The 22,179-nt window shown below is 42.6% G+C and overlaps 8 protein-coding genes across 8 annotated transcripts; 5 read left to right on the top strand and 3 right to left on the bottom strand.

Moving 5' to 3' along the window:
- Nucleotides 1–617: 617 nt before the first annotated feature.
- Nucleotides 618–1,823, top strand: J4E84_008303 (uncharacterized protein; the record flags this gene model as incomplete). Its single annotated transcript, XM_049390879.1, has 1 exon — nucleotides 618–1,823. One exon carries the CDS (start codon nucleotides 618–620, stop codon nucleotides 1,821–1,823), a length of 1,206 nt encoding a protein of 401 aa, XP_049241586.1.
- A 10,257-nt stretch (nucleotides 1,824–12,080) lies between these two features.
- J4E84_008302 (uncharacterized protein) lies at nucleotides 12,081–12,662 on the top strand (the record flags this gene model as incomplete). The annotated part of the gene is made up of 2 exons (XM_049390878.1): nucleotides 12,081–12,089; nucleotides 12,174–12,662. The coding sequence occupies 2 exons, from the start codon at nucleotides 12,081–12,083 to the stop codon at nucleotides 12,660–12,662; spliced, it is 498 nt and encodes a 165-aa protein (XP_049241585.1).
- Nucleotides 12,663–13,188: 526 nt separating this feature from the next.
- Nucleotides 13,189–14,773, bottom strand: J4E84_008301 (uncharacterized protein; the record flags this gene model as incomplete). Its single annotated transcript, XM_049390877.1, has 3 exons — nucleotides 13,189–14,382; nucleotides 14,662–14,668; nucleotides 14,766–14,773. The coding sequence occupies 3 exons, from the start codon at nucleotides 14,771–14,773 to the stop codon at nucleotides 13,189–13,191; spliced, it is 1,209 nt and encodes a 402-aa protein (XP_049241584.1).
- A 207-nt stretch (nucleotides 14,774–14,980) lies between these two features.
- On the top strand, nucleotides 14,981–15,867 carry J4E84_008300 (uncharacterized protein; the record flags this gene model as incomplete). The annotated part of the gene is made up of 2 exons (XM_049390876.1): nucleotides 14,981–15,302; nucleotides 15,353–15,867. The coding sequence occupies 2 exons, from the start codon at nucleotides 14,981–14,983 to the stop codon at nucleotides 15,865–15,867; spliced, it is 837 nt and encodes a 278-aa protein (XP_049241583.1).
- Nucleotides 15,868–16,307: 440 nt separating this feature from the next.
- RAC1 (Rho GTPase protein rac1) lies at nucleotides 16,308–17,100 on the top strand (the record flags this gene model as incomplete). Its single annotated transcript, XM_049390875.1, is given in 5 exon segments — nucleotides 16,308–16,370; nucleotides 16,420–16,505; nucleotides 16,524–16,704; nucleotides 16,755–16,987; nucleotides 17,034–17,100. The coding sequence occupies 5 exon segments, from the start codon at nucleotides 16,308–16,310 to the stop codon at nucleotides 17,098–17,100; spliced, it is 630 nt and encodes a 209-aa protein (XP_049241582.1).
- A 450-nt stretch (nucleotides 17,101–17,550) lies between these two features.
- Nucleotides 17,551–19,089, top strand: J4E84_008298 (uncharacterized protein; the record flags this gene model as incomplete). The annotated part of the gene is made up of 2 exons (XM_049390874.1): nucleotides 17,551–17,629; nucleotides 17,819–19,089. The coding sequence occupies 2 exons, from the start codon at nucleotides 17,551–17,553 to the stop codon at nucleotides 19,087–19,089; spliced, it is 1,350 nt and encodes a 449-aa protein (XP_049241581.1).
- A 219-nt stretch (nucleotides 19,090–19,308) lies between these two features.
- On the bottom strand, nucleotides 19,309–20,265 carry J4E84_008297 (uncharacterized protein; the record flags this gene model as incomplete). The annotated part of the gene is made up of 2 exons (XM_049390873.1): nucleotides 19,309–19,930; nucleotides 20,261–20,265. 2 exons carry the CDS (start codon nucleotides 20,263–20,265, stop codon nucleotides 19,309–19,311), a joined length of 627 nt encoding a protein of 208 aa, XP_049241580.1.
- Nucleotides 20,266–20,321: 56 nt separating this feature from the next.
- Nucleotides 20,322–21,042, bottom strand: J4E84_008296 (uncharacterized protein; the record flags this gene model as incomplete). The annotated part of the gene is made up of 2 exons (XM_049390872.1): nucleotides 20,322–20,989; nucleotides 21,036–21,042. 2 exons carry the CDS (start codon nucleotides 21,040–21,042, stop codon nucleotides 20,322–20,324), a joined length of 675 nt encoding a protein of 224 aa, XP_049241579.1.
- Nucleotides 21,043–22,179: the final 1,137 nt, after the last annotated feature.

Here is a 22,179-nt window from a genome sequence, read left to right as displayed (position 1 = left end):
GCGGTCAATCTGTCAGACCAACAAAACTCCAACATGGAAATTATGCAACTCCTTGTCTGCGCGTTAGAGCGGAATTATGTCGGTCGCATTAACACCTCGCACTAGCAGCGTAGTTTGTCGCGTGCTCACATCCACCGTCGTCGCCTGGAACCCTGAATCGAATGCAGCCCTATGCAAAGCACCAAAATCCCAGGAAGCGGCGACAGATCGCGAAATGCAGCGGGAACCAAGGATCTCTCCAGATCTTGTGTCTGAAACGCCGACAGGCATGCCTTCGATTGGTGTTCGACGCCAGGTGTCCATCAGGGTAACGTCTTGATCGGCTCTAGTTGGTGTGGTTGGGTGGTCCGCCGACGTCACCACTCTGAACCCTTAGTCTAAGGTTTATCGATGATCAGGTACAAAGGTACGCCTAAGCGCATAGCGCATGTTCAATGCCTTCCTTCGAACGCGTCTTCTTATTGCAAACTCTACCTAGGCCGGCAGCTGCTCAATTTAGATGTGTTAGTGTCAAAGCACGACTACCGATCCGCGCGTTTCAACACGCGACTCTTTTCCAAAGTAGAGCACCGCCAAAAAAGCCCGCACAGCCGAACAAATCCCAGGCGCATACGAACATGTCCAAAAGAACATCATACGAACGCTCTGAACTCGGGCATACGACTCTCAAACGCGCGAAACGAGTAGATAATAATCTTCCCTACGATCAAGTTCAAGAAGCCCTCGGTGCACAAGAGGAAATCAAGGTTGTGACAAAGGTAGCGCATTGGTTTCGTCCAAAAGATCTCCGCATTCAAGATAACACCGCGCTGCATCATGCTTCCGAGCTTGCCCAAAGTGCGAGGAAGCCTCTCGTGTGTTTTTACGTCAATTGCGCTGCAGACGAGTCGTGGCATGGGACTAGCTCTGCAAGGGTCGACTTCATGTGCGAGGGATTGCGCATCATGCAGAAAGAGCTCAAGGAATTGAACATACCGCTAGTCTTCCTAGAGTGCGAGGATAGGAAGAAGATCGTACAGACAGCAGTGGATTGGATGAAAAAGTGGGAGATTTCACACGTGTTTGGCAACTTGGAGTACGAGATTGATGAGATGCGGAGGGATTTGAAACTCTGCCAAACAGCTGGGGATGGTATTCAAGTCTCATTGTACCATGACCAGACCGTTGTCGAGCCTGGTACAATGCTTACAGGCGCTGGGACACCCATGAAAGTCTTTACACCCTTCTTCAAAGCGTGGCTCGAGAGGCTGAAAGACGAGCCGGAATTGCTTGACACTAACCCTTCACCTACCGCAAATGCTCCCTCTGCGAAGAAGGAGCTAAAAAGTCTCTTCGATACAGCCGTGCCCCAGCCTGCAAAAGACAAGCAATTCGAGTCGGAAGAAGACAAGAAGAGGATACGGAAGCTGTGGCCTGTCGGTCACGATGCAGCAGCACAACGAATGGATGCGTTCCTAAAGCAAATTGACCACTACGCCGCTACACGCTCAAATTCTGCCGCAAATAGCACGTCACGCATGTCTGCCTACTTTAGTGCGGGCATGTTCTCCGTACGCGAAGCACTGCAGAAAGTTGTAGATTACAATCGCGGCAGTACCGATTTTACCGAAGCCAAGGCATCCAATGGCGTCTACGGTTGGGTCCGAGAGATTGTTTTCAGAGAACTCTACAGACAGACAACCATGACTACACCACACACCTCCATGAACCTCCCACAGAATCTCAAATTCGACGCAGTAGAGTGGGAAGACGACCAAGCAGGCTGGGAGAAATGGTATGAAGGCAATACAGGCGTTCCCTTTGTAGACGCTAGCATAATGTAGAATAAGAAGAGAAAGATATAATAATTATTCTATGTAAGAGGGAGAAAGCCCTATATATATACTACTAGAGCAACGCTAGTAAGTAAATTACGTAATAAAATTTTAACTAATAGCCTTTCTAAAACTTATTATAAAGTAAATAAAAAAAAAGAAAATAAAAAACTATAAAAGTAAGTTAAAGTATAGTACTATAATAGAAGTAGTTTATATTAGAATTATAGGCGTTTTTAAGTTACTTACTATAGTAAAGCTACTAGATAGAGTTATTATTATTATATAAGGTAGTGCGCTTAAAGTAAAGCGTAGTCTAGATACTACTATATAGAGTAATAAATTTCTTTTTATTTAGATTTTTAATCTTTTCTATATATATTTAATTTATATACTAAGTACTAATATACTTATACTAGGCTTCTTTATATTCTAAAGTAATACTAAACTTTTAAAAAAGCTACTTTAATATAAAAGCTTTTATATAGTTAGTATTTTTATAAGTATTTTAGAGAAAAATAGTTTATAGAGTAAGAGCTTTATTATTATTACTTATATAGTTCTAAGATATAATATTAACTATACTTATAGTAAGATATAGAGAGCTTTACTCTATACTATATAGAAAGTCTTAGTAAATAAAACTAAGAATCTTATATATAGTAGTAAACTTAGTAGAATCTAGTAGCTTAGTAAGTATATCTATAAAGTTATTCTTACTACTAATCTATTCTATAAATATAGTTCTATTCTAAATATATTAGTAAAGAAAATAGTAATAGATATTAATATATTTAGTATATTAATAAAACTCTAGATTCTTAAATAGCTTTATAGTAAACTAATTATTTATATAAATTAAAATAGTACTAAAGTAAAAGCTAATACTAAAGTTATTAATAAATACTTAAAGCTAGAAAGCTTCTTTAATAGCTTCTTTTAGTACTATATATTCTATTTTATATATAGACTATATAATAACTTTCTATATAGTAGATAACTAGAAAATAGAGCTATTAGCTAGAGTAAAAATATATCTAGTAGTAGAACGCTATAAGTCTATATAACTAGCCTAGTTTATATTAATATAGCTAATAAGGTAAGACTTTTACTATAAAAAGTATATAATACTTAAGTTTTATATACTACTAATATATAAGTATACTTATATAATACTATTAATATATATCTATAAAGAGTTTATATTAAAGCGCTTATATAGAGAAGTAGTATAAGTAAGATTAATTTATATTATAATAAGTATATAGTTAAAAGAGCTAAATATCTAGAAGTATTACTTTTTAAAAGTAGATATAGACTTAGTATTATTATTATATATAAGCTTTACTTTATAATTATATAAGTTAGTAGTAATAGAAAGGTTTTAAAAGCTATACTAATTAAGTATATAATATATATATTTAGCCTAATAAATCTTAATACTACTTTAGCTAGTATACTTAATATATATACTAAGATATAAAGTATCTAAGTCTTTAAATATAATAATAAAGAATTTAGAGAGCTAAGTCTTAAACTAGGTAATAGTATTATTATATAGTGTATAAATCTAAATATTATTAATATAAATAAAGATAATAATAGTATTTTAAGTATAAATATAAATATATAAGTTATAAAGTAAAGTATAAAATCTTATATCTTTAAGTTTACTTATAAGAAGTTAATACTAAACTTAAGAGAACTATACTAATCTATAAAGAGATTTCTAAAAAAGCTAGATATATTCTTTTAGTAAGATAATAGGTAGTAGTAGTATATAGTAAACCTACTTCTTAAGCTTAGTATTAAGAAATATAATATATATATCTACTTAGAAGGTAGTCTACTAAAGAAAACTATAGATTACTAGAAGTGTGCGTATAAATAAAGATTTTATAGTAGATAAGAACTTTTTTATATAATTAATACTTAGTTACTACTAAAAAATTTAAGTAATAATATAAGTTTTAAGCTTTATAATTTTACTAGTTAAAGTAAGTTTAGCTTTATAAATAAACTTAGAAGAAATAGACTTAGTTTTAGAGAGAAGTAGAATAACTTTATATACTCTCTTAGTAAGAAAAGAGTTAAGCTTAGCCTAAGTAGTATTATACTAACTAGTAGCTTAGAGTGTATTTATAGCCTTCTTATAAGTCTATAGCTTATAGAGAATAGTTATAGTACTTAAAGCGTAGAAGTTATATAAGTTATTATTAAGTAGTAAATTATTATACTATATACTAGATATATATAAAGTAAGTAGATTATTATTAAGTAGTAGGTTATTATACTAGAAGTTAAAGAAGAAAAGTTCTTTATCTAACTACTAAGTAATAAAGCTATTATAAAAGTACTAGAATAAGTTAAAAGTAGCTATAAAAATACTATTAAGCCTATATAGGTTATTATTAAGTAGACTTTTATTAAACTTATTCTAATTAGAAGCTTAAAGCTAGATAGTGCTATAGATATACTAGCTCTTATAAATAAAGTTAAAAATAATACTATAGTTATCTTTATCTCTAGAAAGAGTCGAACTCTATAGCTTAGTTTTAATTACTAGAACCTTTAAAAGAATATATACTACTACCTACTATAAAATAAGGTATTTAGAAAATACACCTACATTACAATTATATACTATATTACTTAACCGCGTTGTGCTTATATTTCTACACTAGTACACTTAATAAAGTAATCTCTAGAAAGAGAGTATATATACTTATCTTTTATAATATAAATAGTAGAGTTTATTTTTATATAATATATAAACCTATTATATATAGTAGTATTAATTAAGAGACACTAGTAGTATAGAGACTACCTATCTTATAAGCTTATATAGTTTTATATACTCTATATATAGCTAAAATAAACTTAGAGTAGTAAGTAATCTAAAGCTCTATCTAGATATATACCTATCTAGATAGTATTATTATTACTAAAATAAGTATAAAGTTAAGAAGCTATCTAGATATTAGTAGACTAGCTATTCTAGTATTTAACGTAGTTAAGATATAGTAATATAAGATTATATATTATAGATTTATATATATATTCTATATAGAGAGTGTTATTCTTATTAGTAATAGTAATATAAGTCTATTACTTATTAATATATATATTATAAAAGTATTAGCTATTATATTATACTATAGAAAGACTACCTTACTTACTATACTAATTTACTAGAAACTAATAAGTAATATAATACTACTTCTTTAAAATAGATAGAGTAATACACTTAAATATAAGTACGTAGTTAAGATAGTTATTACTAGAGATATAAGTATTATAAGAACTTCTAGAAGTCTAGTATATATAGAAGATACTACGCGTTTATTTATTATATAAATAATAGTATAAAGTAAAGTTCTATTAGTAGTCTATAGTAGTAAAAGAGTAAATATCTCTATTCTAGATACACTATTAATAACTAGAAGAGTTATTATTTTAAATATACTTTTTTTTATAGTAGAAATACTAGAAGTATTTATTAATAAAAGAAGTATCTTTAGATATAGTTACTAGAGTAGTAGAGAAAAAAGTAAAGAGAATAGTAATACTATTACTATATTTACTTTTATATATAGCTATAGTTATAGTTTTATTATTATTTAGAGGTAAGTGTATAAGTATAGTAAAGATAATATTATTATTATTATAGAGGTTATTAAAGTTATTATAGATAGTATATTCTAGTATAGTAGAGATAATAATATTATTACTATTATAGTTAACTAAATTATTACTATTAGTACTAGATAGAGTAGATAACTTAGTATTACCTCTAAAGAAGAGCAAAACTATTAGTTAAGTAAGTATAGCTATCTAATACTACTTTCTCTTTTTTTTTATTATATATTTTTTTTACGCCTATAAAGAAGATAATTATAATTATACTAAGTTTAATAGTTATAATTAATATTTTATTAGGTATATTAAGTATAAAGATTATTATTATCTATAATTACTTAAACGTACTTTAGGTTAGAATAGAGATATAAGCTATATATAGTATTACTATTAACTTTTATATACTCTCTATATAATTTAAAGAGTAGAAGTATATTAGACTAGTATAGTAAATTACTAAAAGTATCTATAGTACTAGAAAGAAATATTAAAGTAATATTATTATATAGTTTAGTATAGTTAGAGTTATTAAAAGCCTCTACTTTATTAGAGATTAGAAGTATAATAAAAAAGACTTAATTATTAATATAGATACTATAGAGTTAAATATTATTAAAACTAGTAGAGTTATTAATATAAGTTATAGAGATACGCTTAACTTTATAAGTATTAGAGTACTATATAAAGTATATTTAATTATAAAAAGTATATAAAAAGTAAGCTAAATAGCTTTATAGATAATATAATATAGTAATACTAATTAGTTAATTAAGCTTAGAAGAAGTAGTAATATATATCTACACTTTTTAGGTATTATTCTTAGTAAGATCTAGCTTTCTATTATAGAAAGCTTTATATAGTATTTTTAAAAAATAAAGTACTTTTAAAAAAGCTTTATTTTTTTTATTAACTAACTTTTATATTATAAATACCTAAAAGCTACCTTAGTAGTAGCTATAATAGTAGCCTTTATAGTAGTAATAAAGTTAGAGTTAGGTATCTTTAAAGATATTAGTTAGTACTAAGTTAGAGAGTAGTATCTAGGTATTTAGAGTTTATAAAGATATAAGAAGTTCTTAGAGATATAAAAATAAAAAGTTATAGAATAGAAAAAAAAAAAAAAAGAAGAGAAGTATTCTTTATATATAAAGCTTTTTATAATTCTCTTTAGACTACTATTCTTTATACTATAGTTTACTTATATAAATATTTTTTTATATTTTATAGTAGTATAGTACTATAATTTAATATTACTCTAGACCTAAAGTTTACCTACGCAGCTACTTAGACTTCTATCTATTTACTTTTATAGCTAAGAGAAAGACTATATTATACTACACTTTAACTTCTACTTTAATTTCTACTTTTTTTACTAAAAGCTTTTTACTAGTTCTTAGATTAAAGATATTTTAACATTTCTATAGCTCTATAGCTTACCTATTACTATCTCTAAGTCTACTTTTAAGCCTACCTCTAAGTCTACTAAAAAAGTTTCTATAGTATTACTATTACTCTCTATAAGTATATTATTACTATCTATATCTATAGTAAATATTAGAGAAAGAGTTTTATTAATTTCTATAGTTATATATAGTAAATATAAGATATTTAGAAAATATATCTATATTAAAATTACTATATAGAGTTACTAACTATATTTTATTACTCTACTCTATATTAACACTTTACTATAATAAATACCTAAAGACTTTTAGATAATATAGTATTATATAAAGTCTCTTTATATTAGTTAATAATACTTTATACTATAATAGAAGTAGAAGTAAAATCTTAGATTATAGTAGTAGTACGTTCTTATATAGTATAGTAGAAGTATTTAGTAGTACTAGCGTAATAATAAGTGTATAGTATACTTAGCTCTATAGTAATACTATAAGTATTATAGTAGGTAGTAATTATTCTCTATATAAACTTATTATTATACTAAATATATATAATAAGCTAGCTATACTTAGTAGATAGATAGATAAGAAGATTTATAAATATCTAAGTAAAAGTATACTTATTCTTAAAGAATTAAACCTATATAAAATATATAGTATTATTAATAAGAAATAATATATAGCGCTTTTTTTTAATTCTAGAAATAGAGTAAGAACTCTAGGTATTAACTATAATAAGCTTACTAAAGTGTTTATAGTATTAGTTTATAAAATTCTAGAAAACTTTATAAAGAGTATAAGTAGTAGTATAAATAAAGTATATATTCTTTACTTTTATCTAGATTTATTTATTAGTAACTTTTATACTATAGCTAATTTTTATAAGCTAATATATATATTCTAAAAAGAAATAGCTAAGTTAATAGTGTTTAAACTATATAAAGTTATTAAAGTTAACTATAGCTATAGTAAGAAGGTTAAGTAAGAGCGTAGTATATAAGATATATACGTTTACTCTAATATAAAAAGGTATAACTATAATTTCTTTATTATTAAACTTTTAATAAAAAAGTATACTATTATACCTAGTAGTAGTAGTATAGTAATCTAGGTCTAAGTAAATAAAAAAGGTAATAGAAAGAGAATTATACTACGTAGTAAATATATACTATATATTATTAAGTTATAGAATAATATAAGTTCTATTCTAAGTAGTTATAATAAACTTAATAGTGTTTTTTCTAGTAATCTTAAGCTATAATTCTTATTTATATACACTAATATACTTAGAGTAGTATTCTAGCTTAGAGAAAAAAGTAAGATTATTAGTAATATATTATAAGATACTACTATTATATACCTAGTATATAAATATAGAGGTAGAAGTAGTTACTATAAATATAAATATATTAAAACTATTAACTATATCTAAACCTATATACCTACTAACTATTTAGTTAGTTTTTTTTAAACTAGTAAAATACCTAGAGTTCTAAGCTAAGTTAGTACTAAAAATAGATATAAAGTAGTTATATATATAGTTAATATTTAGGTAGTTAATATTAGAGCTATTAAAGGTAGATATAAGTAAGAGGTTATAAGTAGATATAATAATATAGTTAATAAAGAAAGTATTTTTATCTATATTAGCTAGTATAAAGTCTATATTTAAAGTAGTAGCTATACTAGAAGTAGACTAGTTAGAGTAGATAGCCTAGTAATTCTTTTTATAATAAGTAGTAGTAATATAACTAAGCTTTCTATAGAAAGTATATATAGAAGTATTAGACTTACTAATATAATAATAGGTAGTAATAGAGTATTTAATATTACTATAGTACTTATACTTAGAGAAAGTAAACTTATTAAAATTATTATTAAGAATATAAAAAGTATAGAAGTTAGCTACTAAGATTACTTAAAGAGACTTATTCTTAAAAGCGTTCTACTTATTTTTATTATTATTCTAGTAGTTAAAAAGAAAAGTTTTATAAATTTTAAAAATATTATTAGTAATAAGAGTACTATAGTAAAAAAGCTTCTAGTAATTAAGAAACGCGTTATACTAGTAAAGAAGAACTCTATTAATCTTATTAATTAACTATAAATATAATAAAGTTTTACTAGTATTATAAAAGTTATAAAATATTTTTTTAAACTTAGATAGAAAAGACTAAATAGTAGTAGAATTAGTTATAGTAATTTTATCTAGCTTAAATAAAGTATAGTTAACTAAGATATTCTTAAAAGCTTTATTATTAGCTTAGATAGCGTAGTATATAAAATAAAAATTAAGTATATTAAGCTTCTTAAGCTTCTACTAAATTTATAGTTTAATAAATATATAAAGAAAAGTAATAGTAAAGTGTATAAACTTATTATACTTCTTTTACTACTAAAAAGTATAGTTATAGATAGTAAGCTTAGTAGTAGTGTTAAATAAAATTAAAGTAAAAATAGTAGCTTTTTTATATAAGTTAGTAGTAGACTAAGAATATATAGTATAGAAAGTAATATAAGTAGAAAGTAAAAGCTTTCTAGAGTTCTTACTAGTATTATTATAGTAGTTTATATAACTATAAATAAAGGTAACCTTAATAAAAGCTTTAGACTAGTTTTAGTAGTTATTAGAACTAGTAAGCTTTTTAAAGTTTTTACTTAAAGTAAAAGTAATATTATTAATAGTAAATATTATAAGTAATAAAATAGTTTATAAAAAATAAGTAAAAAAAAAAAATATATATATAGTAGTTAGTACGCTAAAAAGTTAAAAACTAAGTTATATAATAGTAATACTTAAAAATTATTACGTAACTATAGTATAAAAAGAAGTAGCTAAATTATATATAGTAGTGTAAAGGCTTATAACTTATAAAATAAGAAGAGAAAGATATAATAATTATTCTATATAAAAGAGAGAAAGCTCTATATATATACTACTAGGGCGACGCTAGTAAGTAAATTACGTAATAGAATCCTAACTAACACATAAGGCAGCTTAAAGTAGAGGCATACATGCACAATCGCTTACGTATAAACGTGTCCTCCTATCTCTACTGCAACCTCCTGCTCGACTACCGCCGCGGCGAACGTTACTTTGCCGAAACTCTGATTGACTGGGACCTTTCCAACAATACCCAAGGCTGGGAGCCTTCTTACACCGTCTTCAACCCCGTCTCTCAGGCTGAGAAGAACGATCCTGATGGTGATTATATCCGTAAATGGGTCCCAGAGCTCAAAGATGTCAAGGGAAAGGCGGTATTTGCTCCTTACGCGAGGTTGTCGAAGAGCGAGTTCGACAAGCTGGGTTATCCAAAACCGCATGTGGACTGGAAAGAGACGAAAGCTAGGGCGTTGGATAGGTTCAAACGAGGGCTGAGGAACGCGGATATCTAGGTGAGCGTGCGACTGTATATAGGGCGAGGTTCACACTACACCAATGTTGAAACCCATACGATGTGGATGCATGTAGCACTAGGCTCATGGCTACTACCTTGATGTAACCCTCTCCGGCAGTATCCGTGAAGTTGGCAATATGAATGATTGCTTTACAAGCAACAAAGGTGGCACAGCTCGCACCACTATCTTGATCTGGCAAAGTTTTCATGATCGAGAAAGAAATCGTCTCAAGTCTAGTGAGCCTTCCCCTACCAGCACACACGGGAATAAAACGACCAGATTATTGTGCTACTGCGGCTGACCACCAATAGAGCGGAGATGAACGATCGCACGATATATGCCCATCTGGAGCTACTTTTGTCTCCAGTCGGCAAAATCAATACCATGAGTAAATATAGAGTTGCGACAACGCGTAATGCTACTGATTAGTCTAAAGTACGCGCAACAATCTGCAGCCGACCCGAGTCACGATGTCGAATGCGCGCAACCCAGTGCTCGTGCACAATTTTCCCCAAAACCCCCACAAGCAGCACCTGACTCGTCTCTACATTTTTTTAATCTGCTTCCTCACCCTCCCAATTTCGATCTCTTGGGCCCGTAGATCTCTCACAACGGTGGCTAATTGGGGGATTGGGCCTTCGACTGCACCTACAAATGTCGATTGCGCAGTACGTAGTGCGGGCGGAACAAGGATACCAAACCATCTGAGAGGATCTGTAGGCTTTCCGACAGATCCGGTTTCTTCTTGGTTGTCCCTTGATCCTTGGGCGGGTTCGTCATCCAAATCGGAAGTAGGGCCTGTTTCTCCTTCTCTAGCTTCTGAACCTGTGGAAGGGAGGCCCGGTCCTTGGATTTCGTTCGCTTGTTCTGTTGATCTCATGTGGTTGTCAAGGCTCGCGTCCTGGCGAGTGGTAGCGGAAGATTTGATGGAAAAATGGGGTCGATCGTTCTTCTTGGTACATCCGTGTTCGGAGACATGGCTGTGGTCTGTCAACAGAGCACATAAGGTAGATAGACATTCCAGAGGATCGTTGTAGCACCCCTGGTAGCTATGAAATCTCGAAGAAAACTGTATAACTCACACCTTGCGTACACTCTGCATACGTTCGTCATAGCAGTCCTGTCCGTACCGGATCGCAGAGGACGAATTGTAAAAGTTTGCTTGAGCAAGCGACATGTAACCCTTGTTGGCATCAAAACCACGTGCCATTAACCAAACGTACACATTGCTTACCGAGGACAGCTCTGCGGAAAGCTGCTGCATAATGTCGTGATATTCATGCAGTGTATGCAAATAGTGTTCAAGTCGAGTATCCAAAACATTAAGAAGCGCATCTTTATCCCGCCTCGCAGCCATCTCTGCTCGATCCATTGGTGGGTCCTGTGCATCCGCCATGATGTTGCAGTCTTGCATGGATGGGAGTGAAAAAAGAGTGATGTAAGAGGAGCAGTGCGATGGGAGGTCGAGATCAGCCCAGAGCCAGGCTTAGGTTGGCGGGTGCTAAGACGCGGGAACCATACCGCATCGGCGTCTAGCAGCCGGGTAGCTCGCAGCTCGCATATCCGACACGACTGAGCCATTCCCAACTTTCCATCCACCCAACCACCCGCCATGTCGAAACCAAATCCATTCCTCAAGCTTTTCCGGCGATACTACTCACAGCCCGCATCGGCATTCTTCCGCACCGCCCACGCCCGTTCCCCACCCACGCGACCCCAATGTCCGCACACACGCATCCTCTTCCTCCGCTCACAAAGTCGCCGAGTGGGCGGCGGCCCCGGCCTGGACCCAAGTTTCGTCTCGATTCTCGACCGGCCGGCGAAGATGGCGCGAGTAGGAAAACAACATGGGCCTGGCCTAATCATCCTCGCGATAATCCCTGTCACAGCCTTCATACTAGGATGCTGGCAAGTGCAGCGTCTGGGCTGGAAAACCGAATTAGTCGCCCGCTTTGAAGATAGATTGACCTTCCCGCCTCTCGAACTCCCGCTGCGAATCGACCCGGCTGCAATTCAGGATTTTGACTATCGCAGGGTCTATGCGAGGGGCGTGTTGAGACATGATCAGGAGATGTTGATTGGGCCGCGGATTTTGGATGGCGAAGAGGGGTACACGGTTGTTACGCCGCTCGAACGGCGGGATGCGCGCGGCAATGTGCATAAGATATTGGCGTGCAGGGGGTGGATCAAGAAGGACGCTGCGCCGCAGTGGTTTCGCAAGAAGAATGGGGCGTTGCCTGAGGGTGAGGTTACGATTGAGGGCTTATTGAGGATACCGCCCAAGGGCAACATGTTTACGCCGAAAAACGAGCCGGAAAAGGGAAAGTGGTTCTTTCCCAGTGTCGAGGAGATGGCCGAGTATAGCGGGAGTCAGGCTGTGTGGGTGGAGGAGACGATGAGTAAGTAATCTGTCTTTCTTCGATGGTGTGATTGGGGTATCTAACTATGACACAGCGCCTGATTTGCTCACAAATTATGAACGTGAACCCAAGGGCGTACCGATTGGTAGGGCGCCCACCGTGAACCTACGAAACAACCACACGCAGTACATCTTCACATGGTACGGTTCGCCGCCTCGCTCTTTTCCTGCAAGCGATCATCTAACTCCAAGTAGGTACGCGCTCAGTTTCGCGACCTCAGTCATGTTTTGGATGGTCGTCAAGAAGCCCATGTCGGGCACCCAACGGAGAGTACGCCACAGCGTTGATTGGTCGTGAGACATTACCGTGCCTTTTCAGTCGTCATCTTCGTCTTCCTCACGGACAGCATTCAATCGTTTCCGTTTATATCTCTTCAACTTGGCCGGACGCTCCATACGCAGCTGCTGAAGTAACTCCCTAGGAAGCATCCTTTGCGCCAGAGAAAACGAGGTACAGGTACCGGTGGTCTTGCGAGTCCTGCTTGAAAGTCAGTGTACCGAACATATATGTCTGCTATAAGTCTGCACGCCATGTACGCCAAACAGAGTCGAGTAGAGCAGCATACCTCTTCATAAGCGCGATGACATCGCTTTCTTCAATCGTCGTTCGTCCACCGTGCTGTGCATATGCTGCGAGATCTATGCTAATCTGCTCGAAGAAGTCGTTGGTCGTGCGTACGAGTGCGTCGAGTGTTTCTGTATTGAGTTGGGTCTTGCCTCCCTGCGACTTCAAGAAGCTCAAAGTGAGCTTCTTGACAGGCGCGGCTGGAAACGAGGGGAAGCCGATACCGTGTTCGGATACCATGTATTCTTTCGGTTTGCGAACACTCTTCATCTGGGCTACATGTGTTTGCTTGGGCGACTTGGCCTGCAGGCTTCGATCAATTGCAGATTCTTCTTCTCGATAGGCGACTAGTTCGGCGTCGTTGTCTGCAGGGGGATCTGATGCCCAACCTAACATGCCGGCGGTTACTGTTTGGTCTTTGCCGTCGAAAGCAGCAGCTATTCCGTCCTTGTCGTCGCTATTGAGTGAGTCGTAATCATCGGACTGGTGCAGAAGCTCGTCATCCGGCTCTTGTTCGTCTTCTTCCCGCTCGTCTTGAAATGCTTGTACGTCTTCTTGGGCTGGCACACGCATGCGCTCCGGTATCATAAAGCGGAAGGTAGGCTCTTCTAAATCGTCCTCTGCCTCTCCAAATACGCCCAAATCCTCCTCACTCGGCCTTGCGTCTCTTCGCCCGGTCAGTGCTTGTACTGTGGTTTCGTCTCCATCTAGAGCTTCGTCGATTGCAGGATCAAAGAGGCCATCTGCGCGCGTGTTGATGAAGGTGCCATCGACCTCGTACTCCTCCTGGACCGCCCCGAGCTCGCTTAGGTCGCCGAATCGCTCACTCTGCCTTCCCGTGAACATGAAGCGTGGATCCTCACTGATGGCTCGCCGTCCAAACTCGAGTGATTGTACAGTCCCGCCATCGACGTCGTCTGGTAGGTCTGGTAGGAGAGACTGCCGTGGTGGGGCACTGTGGAAACTATCGTCGTCGTCGTCGTACATGTTCTCCAGGGGCATTGAAAGACGGGGCGCAGGCATGGCAGGGCCGTCTTCGACGTCTGGAAGGTCGAGGGCGGAATGGCGCGTTCGCCGAGGTAGGGCTTGTGGGGAGGGCTCGGCCGGGCGCGGTTCACGAGCGAGGGCTGCATAGACAGTCAGCTAGGTGAGAGATGGCGGCTGCAAGAGCCGTACCTCTGCTAAGATGGCGCAGTATGTCCCGCGGTGTCTCCCTCTGTACGCGGCCGCTTCGTCTCCGGGTGTTTCCTGGCGTCCTTGCCGCATTGGCTCGCTCTCTCAGGGCTCGTATCGCGTGGGGAGTAGTGGGTGCAATCCTGCGCGAAGGAAGAGGGCGAGCTGCGGGTCCGCCCCGCGGTGTCGCGCCCGATGCTGGTGTGCGAAGAGCTGGCGTCCGTCTGCTTGCTGGAGTAGGGCCCACACTAGTGGCCTGGTGGGAGGGTGTCGTGGGCTCCATGGACGCGTCGTTGTCGGGTGTCGGCTGCAAGTCGCGCCGCGGGGGAAGGCGCTGCGTTTTGCGCGCAGACTCGGCCATGGCAAGAGAGGCATGCGAGAGGCGAGGTGGGTGCCCAGGCGGGTGTTGATGGGCGTCAGGGAAACGCGTCGCTTACCAAGGTAGCGCGACTTCCCCGGCGTGCATCTGCGCTAGCCGCTTATCGATAGCAGCTGAAGCTCGATGCGCTGCAACTTTTTCCGTCGCGAACTCAGGTGTCGCGCCGTCACACAAAACACTAGTCTCACCATGTCCGACTCGGAATCAGAGGGAGGCGTGCCCCTGATGGAAGCCCAGTTCGATCTTGACGCGTCGTCGAAGAAAAGGAAACGGCAAGCCGAGCCCGAAGCCAGCAAGGACGGCAAAAAAGCAGCCAAGAAGGCCAAACGCAAAGAGAAGAAGAAGCAGAAAGCAAAGGCGATTTCTGAAGACGATCTGGACCAAGGGCTGGGAGTCAATCACGCTTTCGAGCGCATGGATGGTCAGCTTGTTGCCGACTATGTCAACGCACGAACACGGCTTTACGGGAAGGATTTGAGCAGTGTCGAGCTCGAGGACTTGTGGATTTCTGGTGAGTGTTTGAGCGCCCGAGACATATCGTGAAATGCTGACGTCAAGCAGCGCGGACGGTGCAGGACAGTAGCAGCTGGACGGAGCCGCGAACTACAGACAAGCTGCCTGCCTTTCTCAAGAAGCAGGCAGGGACGCTGGAGGCGACGCCATGCAAGCCGCCCGGCGCTCCCCACACGCTTGTAGTGACGGGCTCTGGGATGCGAGCGGCAGACGTCTGCCGATGTCTCAAGTCTGGGCTACCTACCCAAGGAGTCGAGAAGCCCAGCGTGGCCAAGCTGTTTGCAAAGCACCTGAAGCTCGCAGACCAGGTCGCGCATTTGAGCAAGAGCAGAATCGACTACGGGGTTGGGACACCGGATCGGTTGATAGCGCTCTTGCAAGAGGGAGCCTTGTCGACGGCCAACTTGAAACGAGTCGTGGTGGACGTGTCGTACATTGACGGGAAGAAGCGCGGCATTCTCGACATGAGAGAGTTGCACGAGGCCGTGGTCAGGCTGGTGGTGTGCAAGCAGCTGGTGGGCGAGGACAGGCAAGGCGGCGAGGGACTGTTTGTGTGGTATTGAAGCATGTAGGCGTAGCACGAGCCCGTAGCTAGCTAGCACGGCGGATGGCAGGCGTGAGCAGCGTGTTGCACAAGGGTTTCAAGAGGGTACGCGCTCGTCGAGCTTGGTCGCTCCAGCTCCAGCTCGCTTCGTGACCCGCCGCCTGCCAAGCGATAAAACGCCCCCCTACGCTGCAGATAGCTCCCGCGCCTTCACAGAAGCTACCTGCTACCCGCATCGTGCTGCGCAGTCTCGCCGGTGCGTCCTCTACCTCCCACGCGCCGCCTCGCTGCATCTGCATCGTGCCCTGCCCTGTCCTGCCCTGCCTGCCTGCCTGCCTGCCGCCCTGCCTGCCCTGCCCTGCCCTGCGCCCGACTCGATCCGCTCCACCCTCGCCGCCCCGTTGCTCCGCCGAACCGGGTCCGCCAAAGCCACGCTCCCCGGGCGACACCTCGCGCACCATGGCTGCTCCCGCGACGCAATCGCTCAAGTGCGTCGTGACCGGCGACGGCGCTGTAGGCAAGGTGAGCCTCGCCGCCCCCGCGACAGCCGCGCAGCCTGCTAACCGCGCAGACATGTCTCCTCATCTCGTACACGACCAACGCCTTCCCGGGCGAGTACATCCCCACCGTGTACGCCCGCCCCTCGCTGCACCACGCGTGAGCTAACTCGCCCAGCTTCGACAACTACTCGGCAAATGTCATGGTCGACGGCAAGCCCATAAGCCTGGGGCTGTGGGACACGGCCGGCCAGGAGGACTACGACCGACTGCGCCCGCTCTCGTACCCCCAGACGGACGTGTTCCTCATCTGCTTCTCCATCGTCAGCCCCCCGTCGTTTGACAACGTCAAGGCAAAGGTACCAAGCCGCCCGCCACGCCGCGTGCGCACCCGCTAACCCCCTGCCAGTGGTACCCTGAGATAGATCACCACGCGCCCGGCGTTCCCATTATCCTCGTCGGCACCAAGCTCGATCTGAGGGACGATGAGGCGACCAAGGAGTCGTTGAGGCAGAAGAAGATGGCGCCCATCCAGTACGAGCAGGCCGTCATGGTCGCAAAGGAGATCAAGGCGCAGAAGTACCTCGAGTGCTCCGCCCTCACACAGCGCAACCTGAAGAGTGTCTTTGACGAAGCTATTCGGTACGTCCCCATGTGCTCCCTGCATGACTGTCCTAACCTGCCCCAGCGCCGTCCTCAGCCCCCGTCCCCAGCAGTCGGCGACCAAGAACAAGAAGAAGTGCACCATCCTATAAGCCGATACCAGGGCCCAGGGGCCACGGCTTTGGCCTGACTGGGAAAAGACCAACAACTTGGATATGCCACTCACTCCCGACACTGTACACGGTCGGCATCATTGGGAAGCCCAAGCGGAACGGCGGGACCAAGCAGAAGGGGCACATGCTGTGCAGCACCTTCTGGCTTGATGTTTGGATATAGAGCGAGTCTAGCATTGGCTTATTGCAGCATTACCCTTCTTCGGCGTGGAGGTTTCATGGGCTTGGCATTACCGATAGAACTGTTTATTGCATCTTTTCCCTTTGCACATCTCCAACGCCGTGTGAATAAGCCACTGAGTGAAGCGGGCGCTGACGGCCGCCGGCCATGCTCGTGCGTCGTCTGCCCTCGGTACCACGCGCCGAGCAGGTTCCCAGGCTAATCCCCGCGGTAGTGCAGACATGGAGCCACCACCACCACCCACCAACATGTTCCACCAAGGCAGCCTACAGAGCGGAATCGCGCTTGCCATTCAGGAGCAGAAACTCGTTGCCTGCTTCGTTCGAGGTACGTGACGGTGCACTATCGGAATCTGGGTAGCATCGTGGCTGACTAGCTGCGTAGACGACGGCGCCACGAGCCACGAGTGGGAAGGCGAGTGGCTGAAGAGCGGATGGGTACGTTGGGACTCGGCCAGGTTTTCACAACACGCGCTGATGATGCATGTCTAGCTGTCGACTCTGCTCCACCAAAAAGCGGTCGTCCTGCGACTCGAAGCGGGCTCGACCGAAGCCGGTTTTCTGGCTGCCTTCTCCGATGTCTCGAGCGTGCCCACTTTCGTCGTCATCCAGAACGGCCAACTCCAAGTTCAACTCAAGAGCGATGCCACGAGGAATGACTTTATCAACTCAATCCGACGCGTCCTGGGAGCGAATCCCATCCCAGCCTCCAACGCAGCACCAACCTCTCCCCCACACGCAAGCACACCAGAACCTACGAATAGTATAGCGAATGCTGCAGCCGAAGACGACCTGTATGGCCTCCCCGAAACCTCACTACCCACCCTCACGTCCAACACACCAGGCAAGCAAAAAGCCACAGGCTCCCAGCACCCCACTCTCCCATCCACATCCGCCACCAAAGCCCAACAAGAAGCCCGCGACGCCCTGCGAAAGAAGAAACGAGAAGATGCCGAAGAGTTAGCCCGTATAAAAGCACGAATAGAAGCCGACAAAGCAGCGCGCAAAGTAGATGCCGAATTGCGCAAAGCAGAACGCGAGAAGGAGAGGAACAAGGGCGCACTACGAGCCCCCGACACATCACAGCCAGTGCCAACGTCCTCGCGAGGCACCAACTCCAAAACCGTCGCTCTCAATGTTCGTTTGTTCGATGGCCGCACCATTCGCTCTACATTCCCTCGCTCCGCCACCCTGCAGACTGACGTGCGGTCCTGGGTTGACACTGAGTTTGGGAAATTGACCCAGGATGACGAGAACATCAACAACAAACAACTGCCTCCTTACTTTTTCCGACATATACTCGCTCCATCGCCCAGTCGTGAGCTCTCTGCCGGCGACGAGGCCGTCGAGTTGGGCGATATTGATCTAGCGCCCAGTGCGACGTTGGTACTGGTGCCAGTAAAGGGTTACTCGGATGCGTATTCCGGGGGCACTGGAGGAGGTATAGCAGGAGCCGCGACGGGCATCGTTGGCGGGGCCTTTGGGCTTCTCACTTCTACTGTTGGCTACGTGGGGAGTACCATCAGCTCCGTTATAGGCTACGGGGCGCAACACGAGCAAGGTGGTGATGGTAGTAGCAGTAACAACCATGGCGGTGGTGGTCGTACCATGGGCAGCAGACCTACCCGGGATCCCAGTCACGATCCTGTGCTGGATCAGGCAACTTCGGGTGGGATGAGGGTAAGAACGCTGGCAGACCAGCGGGCAAGAGATGTACCTCAACAGTTCTATAACGGGAATCAGTTGAGTACTGAACCTAGGCCTGAGGACAACGATAAGCGAGATTGAGGCTGTGGTCTTATTCTCAAGGACATGATGCAAATAAGGTAGATGACCCTAAGTCCATCGCCGAGCAGCCAAAAGACGTCTTCCTCGTGCTGACGTGACAAGAGGAGGAGTTCGTGGTGCGTAGGATGGCTGAAAAACAAACGCTTTTGTGTCCTTTCCATCCGGGACTTGCCATCATCCCCTCATCTTCGCTACACGATTAGAGCTGCCATTCGCCATTCAAACAAAAGCCTTTTCTTCATCCACAGACTCCATCAGCCCCGCCGCCTTCAACAGTTCACTATCCACCATGGTCCCTGCAAATGGTACCTGGGGACCCTCAACCTGCGGCTTCCAATCCTCGCGCTTCTCGACCACTTCACCCGCGGCCAGTCCGCCGTGACTCAGCGCCTTGATCTCTAAAGACTCAATCTTCGCCTCCATGCTCTTCACCTTAACTTCCAACTTGACGCGACCCTTGTGTAGCTCTGCAGCATCAGTAGGGCAGGCAGACAAGGCAACTTGTAACTCGGCGAGCCGCTCGCGAGCTTCATCTAGCTCAGCGTGCTCAGACATCGTCTGCGGCAAGAGATTTTGCAAGTAGAGCCCAGTGTCATTCTCGTGGTCTGAAGATAGTGCAAGAGGATTTTCGGGGCTGGGCTTGGGGGCTTCGGTAAAGATTTGGAGGCCAGGTGGGTTGCGATAGTGGACCGGGTCTTGCGCGACGTCTTGGAAGAAAGAGAGAATGGCATGCTGGGTGGGAGGGTAGGTAAAGATGCATTCACCAACCGAATTGTCGCCGCCCGCGAAGGTAGGGCAGATGACAGCTTGACCCGAGGACCATTCTGTGCTTTCTTCTCCACTAGTAGAGGTTGATGTTGCGGTTGGAGTGGAAGCCCCGGCCGAAGAGGTGACGCTGAGAGCGAGGCTGTGGAAAGCCTTCGTTAGAGCCGAGACTGGGCCTGTAGGAATCGAAGCGTGCCAAGACATGTGCTTGATTGATTGCATGGTTGATGGTGTGTCTGCAGAACAAGGCCCGTTGACTTGTCGATTGTAGTCAGTCGGTAAGTCGACACAGTGCTGGGGGTTGCATGTCAGATCGCTGAATCGCCACTGACGTGTGCGCTGATGCATGAAAGCGCGAATCTGTTCATCTTTGATTTGGGAGTCGTCGATCAAGGAGTGAATGAACGCCATGGCCGTGATACGGGTACCATACTTGCCGACTATAACAATACGTTAGTGTAAACCCCTCAGGTGAAAGCAGGGCCAGGAGACGTACAGTCGTGCGTGAGCAGGTTCAAGATACTCTCCGTTCCGTCTTCAATAGCGATGACGTAGACTTCTGCGTCGGCTGCAACACGATCGGGGTTGCAGATGACTTCGTCAAAGACAGTCTTGACATGTTTCTTGGCATTTTCATGACCTGGAACACGGTTCTCGTTGTCACGGATGCGGACCATGTCGTGGGCGATTGACTTGCGTGGCATGGCGGACCAACTGCGTAGAGTCATGGCCTGGTCGTACTTGTGCGAGTACAGCAGCTGGCCCGCGTTCAAGACAATCAAAGCAGGAGTGGTAGTCTTGTCTTGGAGAACATGACCATCTTTGAAAATCTTCGCGTCCCTTTCAGCGGTGTTGTCAGTGTCCGAGCACTTGACCATCTCCTTGGCAAAGTTGACGACTGAGCCACCGTTGATGCCGAGTTCCCGCTGCAACTGTCTATACGCCAGGATGCCTAGATCTTGCATGGTGTCGTTTACCAGTACAATCAATCGCTTTCGCGTCTTGAGGAGGTCAGGCGGTGGAGCAAGGATAGGTACATGTGGACCACTGGGCTTGGTCATGGCGAAGTCGGGAAGGTGGATGCACTCGAGGCCGAGGTAGGACAGGCGCTTCTCTGCTTCCTTGCGCTGGCAGGCTTTGATGTGTTAGCTGCGAGTGTTTCAATGGAGATTGGAATGTACTTTGCATGGCCTCGCGGCGCACCTCGTTGACGCGCTCATTGTTGGTCGCGTGGTAGACATAGGCCTTCTCGGGGGCGTCGATCATACGGACATGACCTGAGAGGTTGATGAAGAAGCCAAGTTGGTTGAGGTCGGCTGGAAATGATGGATCCGGCTCCAGAGTGTCTTCTATGCGGCGGAACATGCTGACGCAGATGCTTGAGGGCGTCTATGGACCGTAGACAGTGGCGAAGTGAGTTGCTAGAAAACGGCAGCCAGAGCTATTGCGGGAGTAGGGATTGTAGGTGTAATGGCTACGGAAGTCGGTTTTTATCACTGGCGCGGTGGGTAGCCGCTGCCGTCGTTTGTAGCGCGTGGTGAGAGCAAACCGATTAGGAAAGGGTGTCTCGCACGGTGAGAGAGCGAGGGGAGGGCAAAGTAGACAGTGAGATGGGTCAAGCACGAAGATTTCGCACGCAATGTCTCACAGTGTGCGCCCGAAGAGCGGCCATGTGCAAGGCTACATGTGTAGCCAAAAGTAGGTGGGATTGTACATGGAACCAGTCGGGTTCTCGTAGAAGCACAGCTACCAACTTGCCTTCTTCACGCCCGGCAGGTTCCCCGCGAGAGCGTTTACGCGAAATTGATACTGTAGCATCGTCAGCCCTGCATCGCGCGAAGAGAAGGCCATGGCATACTCGGCCCATTCTGAAGTCGCTGAAGACACCACGGCCCTTGCCGCCCATTATACACCTGTTCTTGATCTGGGTGTAGCGTGTGTAGCAGTGCATCTGCGAGAGCTGGAGCTGAGCCTGCGCGCGGACTCGTTGCGGAAGCGTGGTATTGCGGATCAGGTATCGCAGAGCTTGTCTGTGTCGTCGTCAGTCGTTGCGCCATGGGAGCATTAGGTGCAGAGGCGCATGCCGTTCTGGCTCATTCTCCGAGTACACCTTCCGCTTGGTGTGGTCGCGAATATTGCGAATCTTTGCGAAACATCCAATGTCCAGCTTGGCCGCGCGGAATTGAGACATGGTGGCGGTGGGCGGAATGGGTTGGATGTCTGCGCGCACTCGACCATGAGCCACAACATTGTTCAATCCCGGTGTTCTGCCGCCCGATGCCCGCTCCCCACCAATCAGCGCAATCCAGCCTCTGACGCTTTCCC

This window comes from Alternaria hordeiaustralica, assembly GCF_023758085.1.
Source record: "Alternaria hordeiaustralica strain BMP 2776 chromosome Unknown scaffold_20, whole genome shotgun sequence".
NCBI lineage: Eukaryota > Fungi > Ascomycota > Dothideomycetes > Pleosporales > Pleosporaceae > Alternaria > Alternaria hordeiaustralica.
Note: the sequence above shows the minus strand (reverse complement) of the source record. Positions and strands in the feature narration are given on the sequence as shown.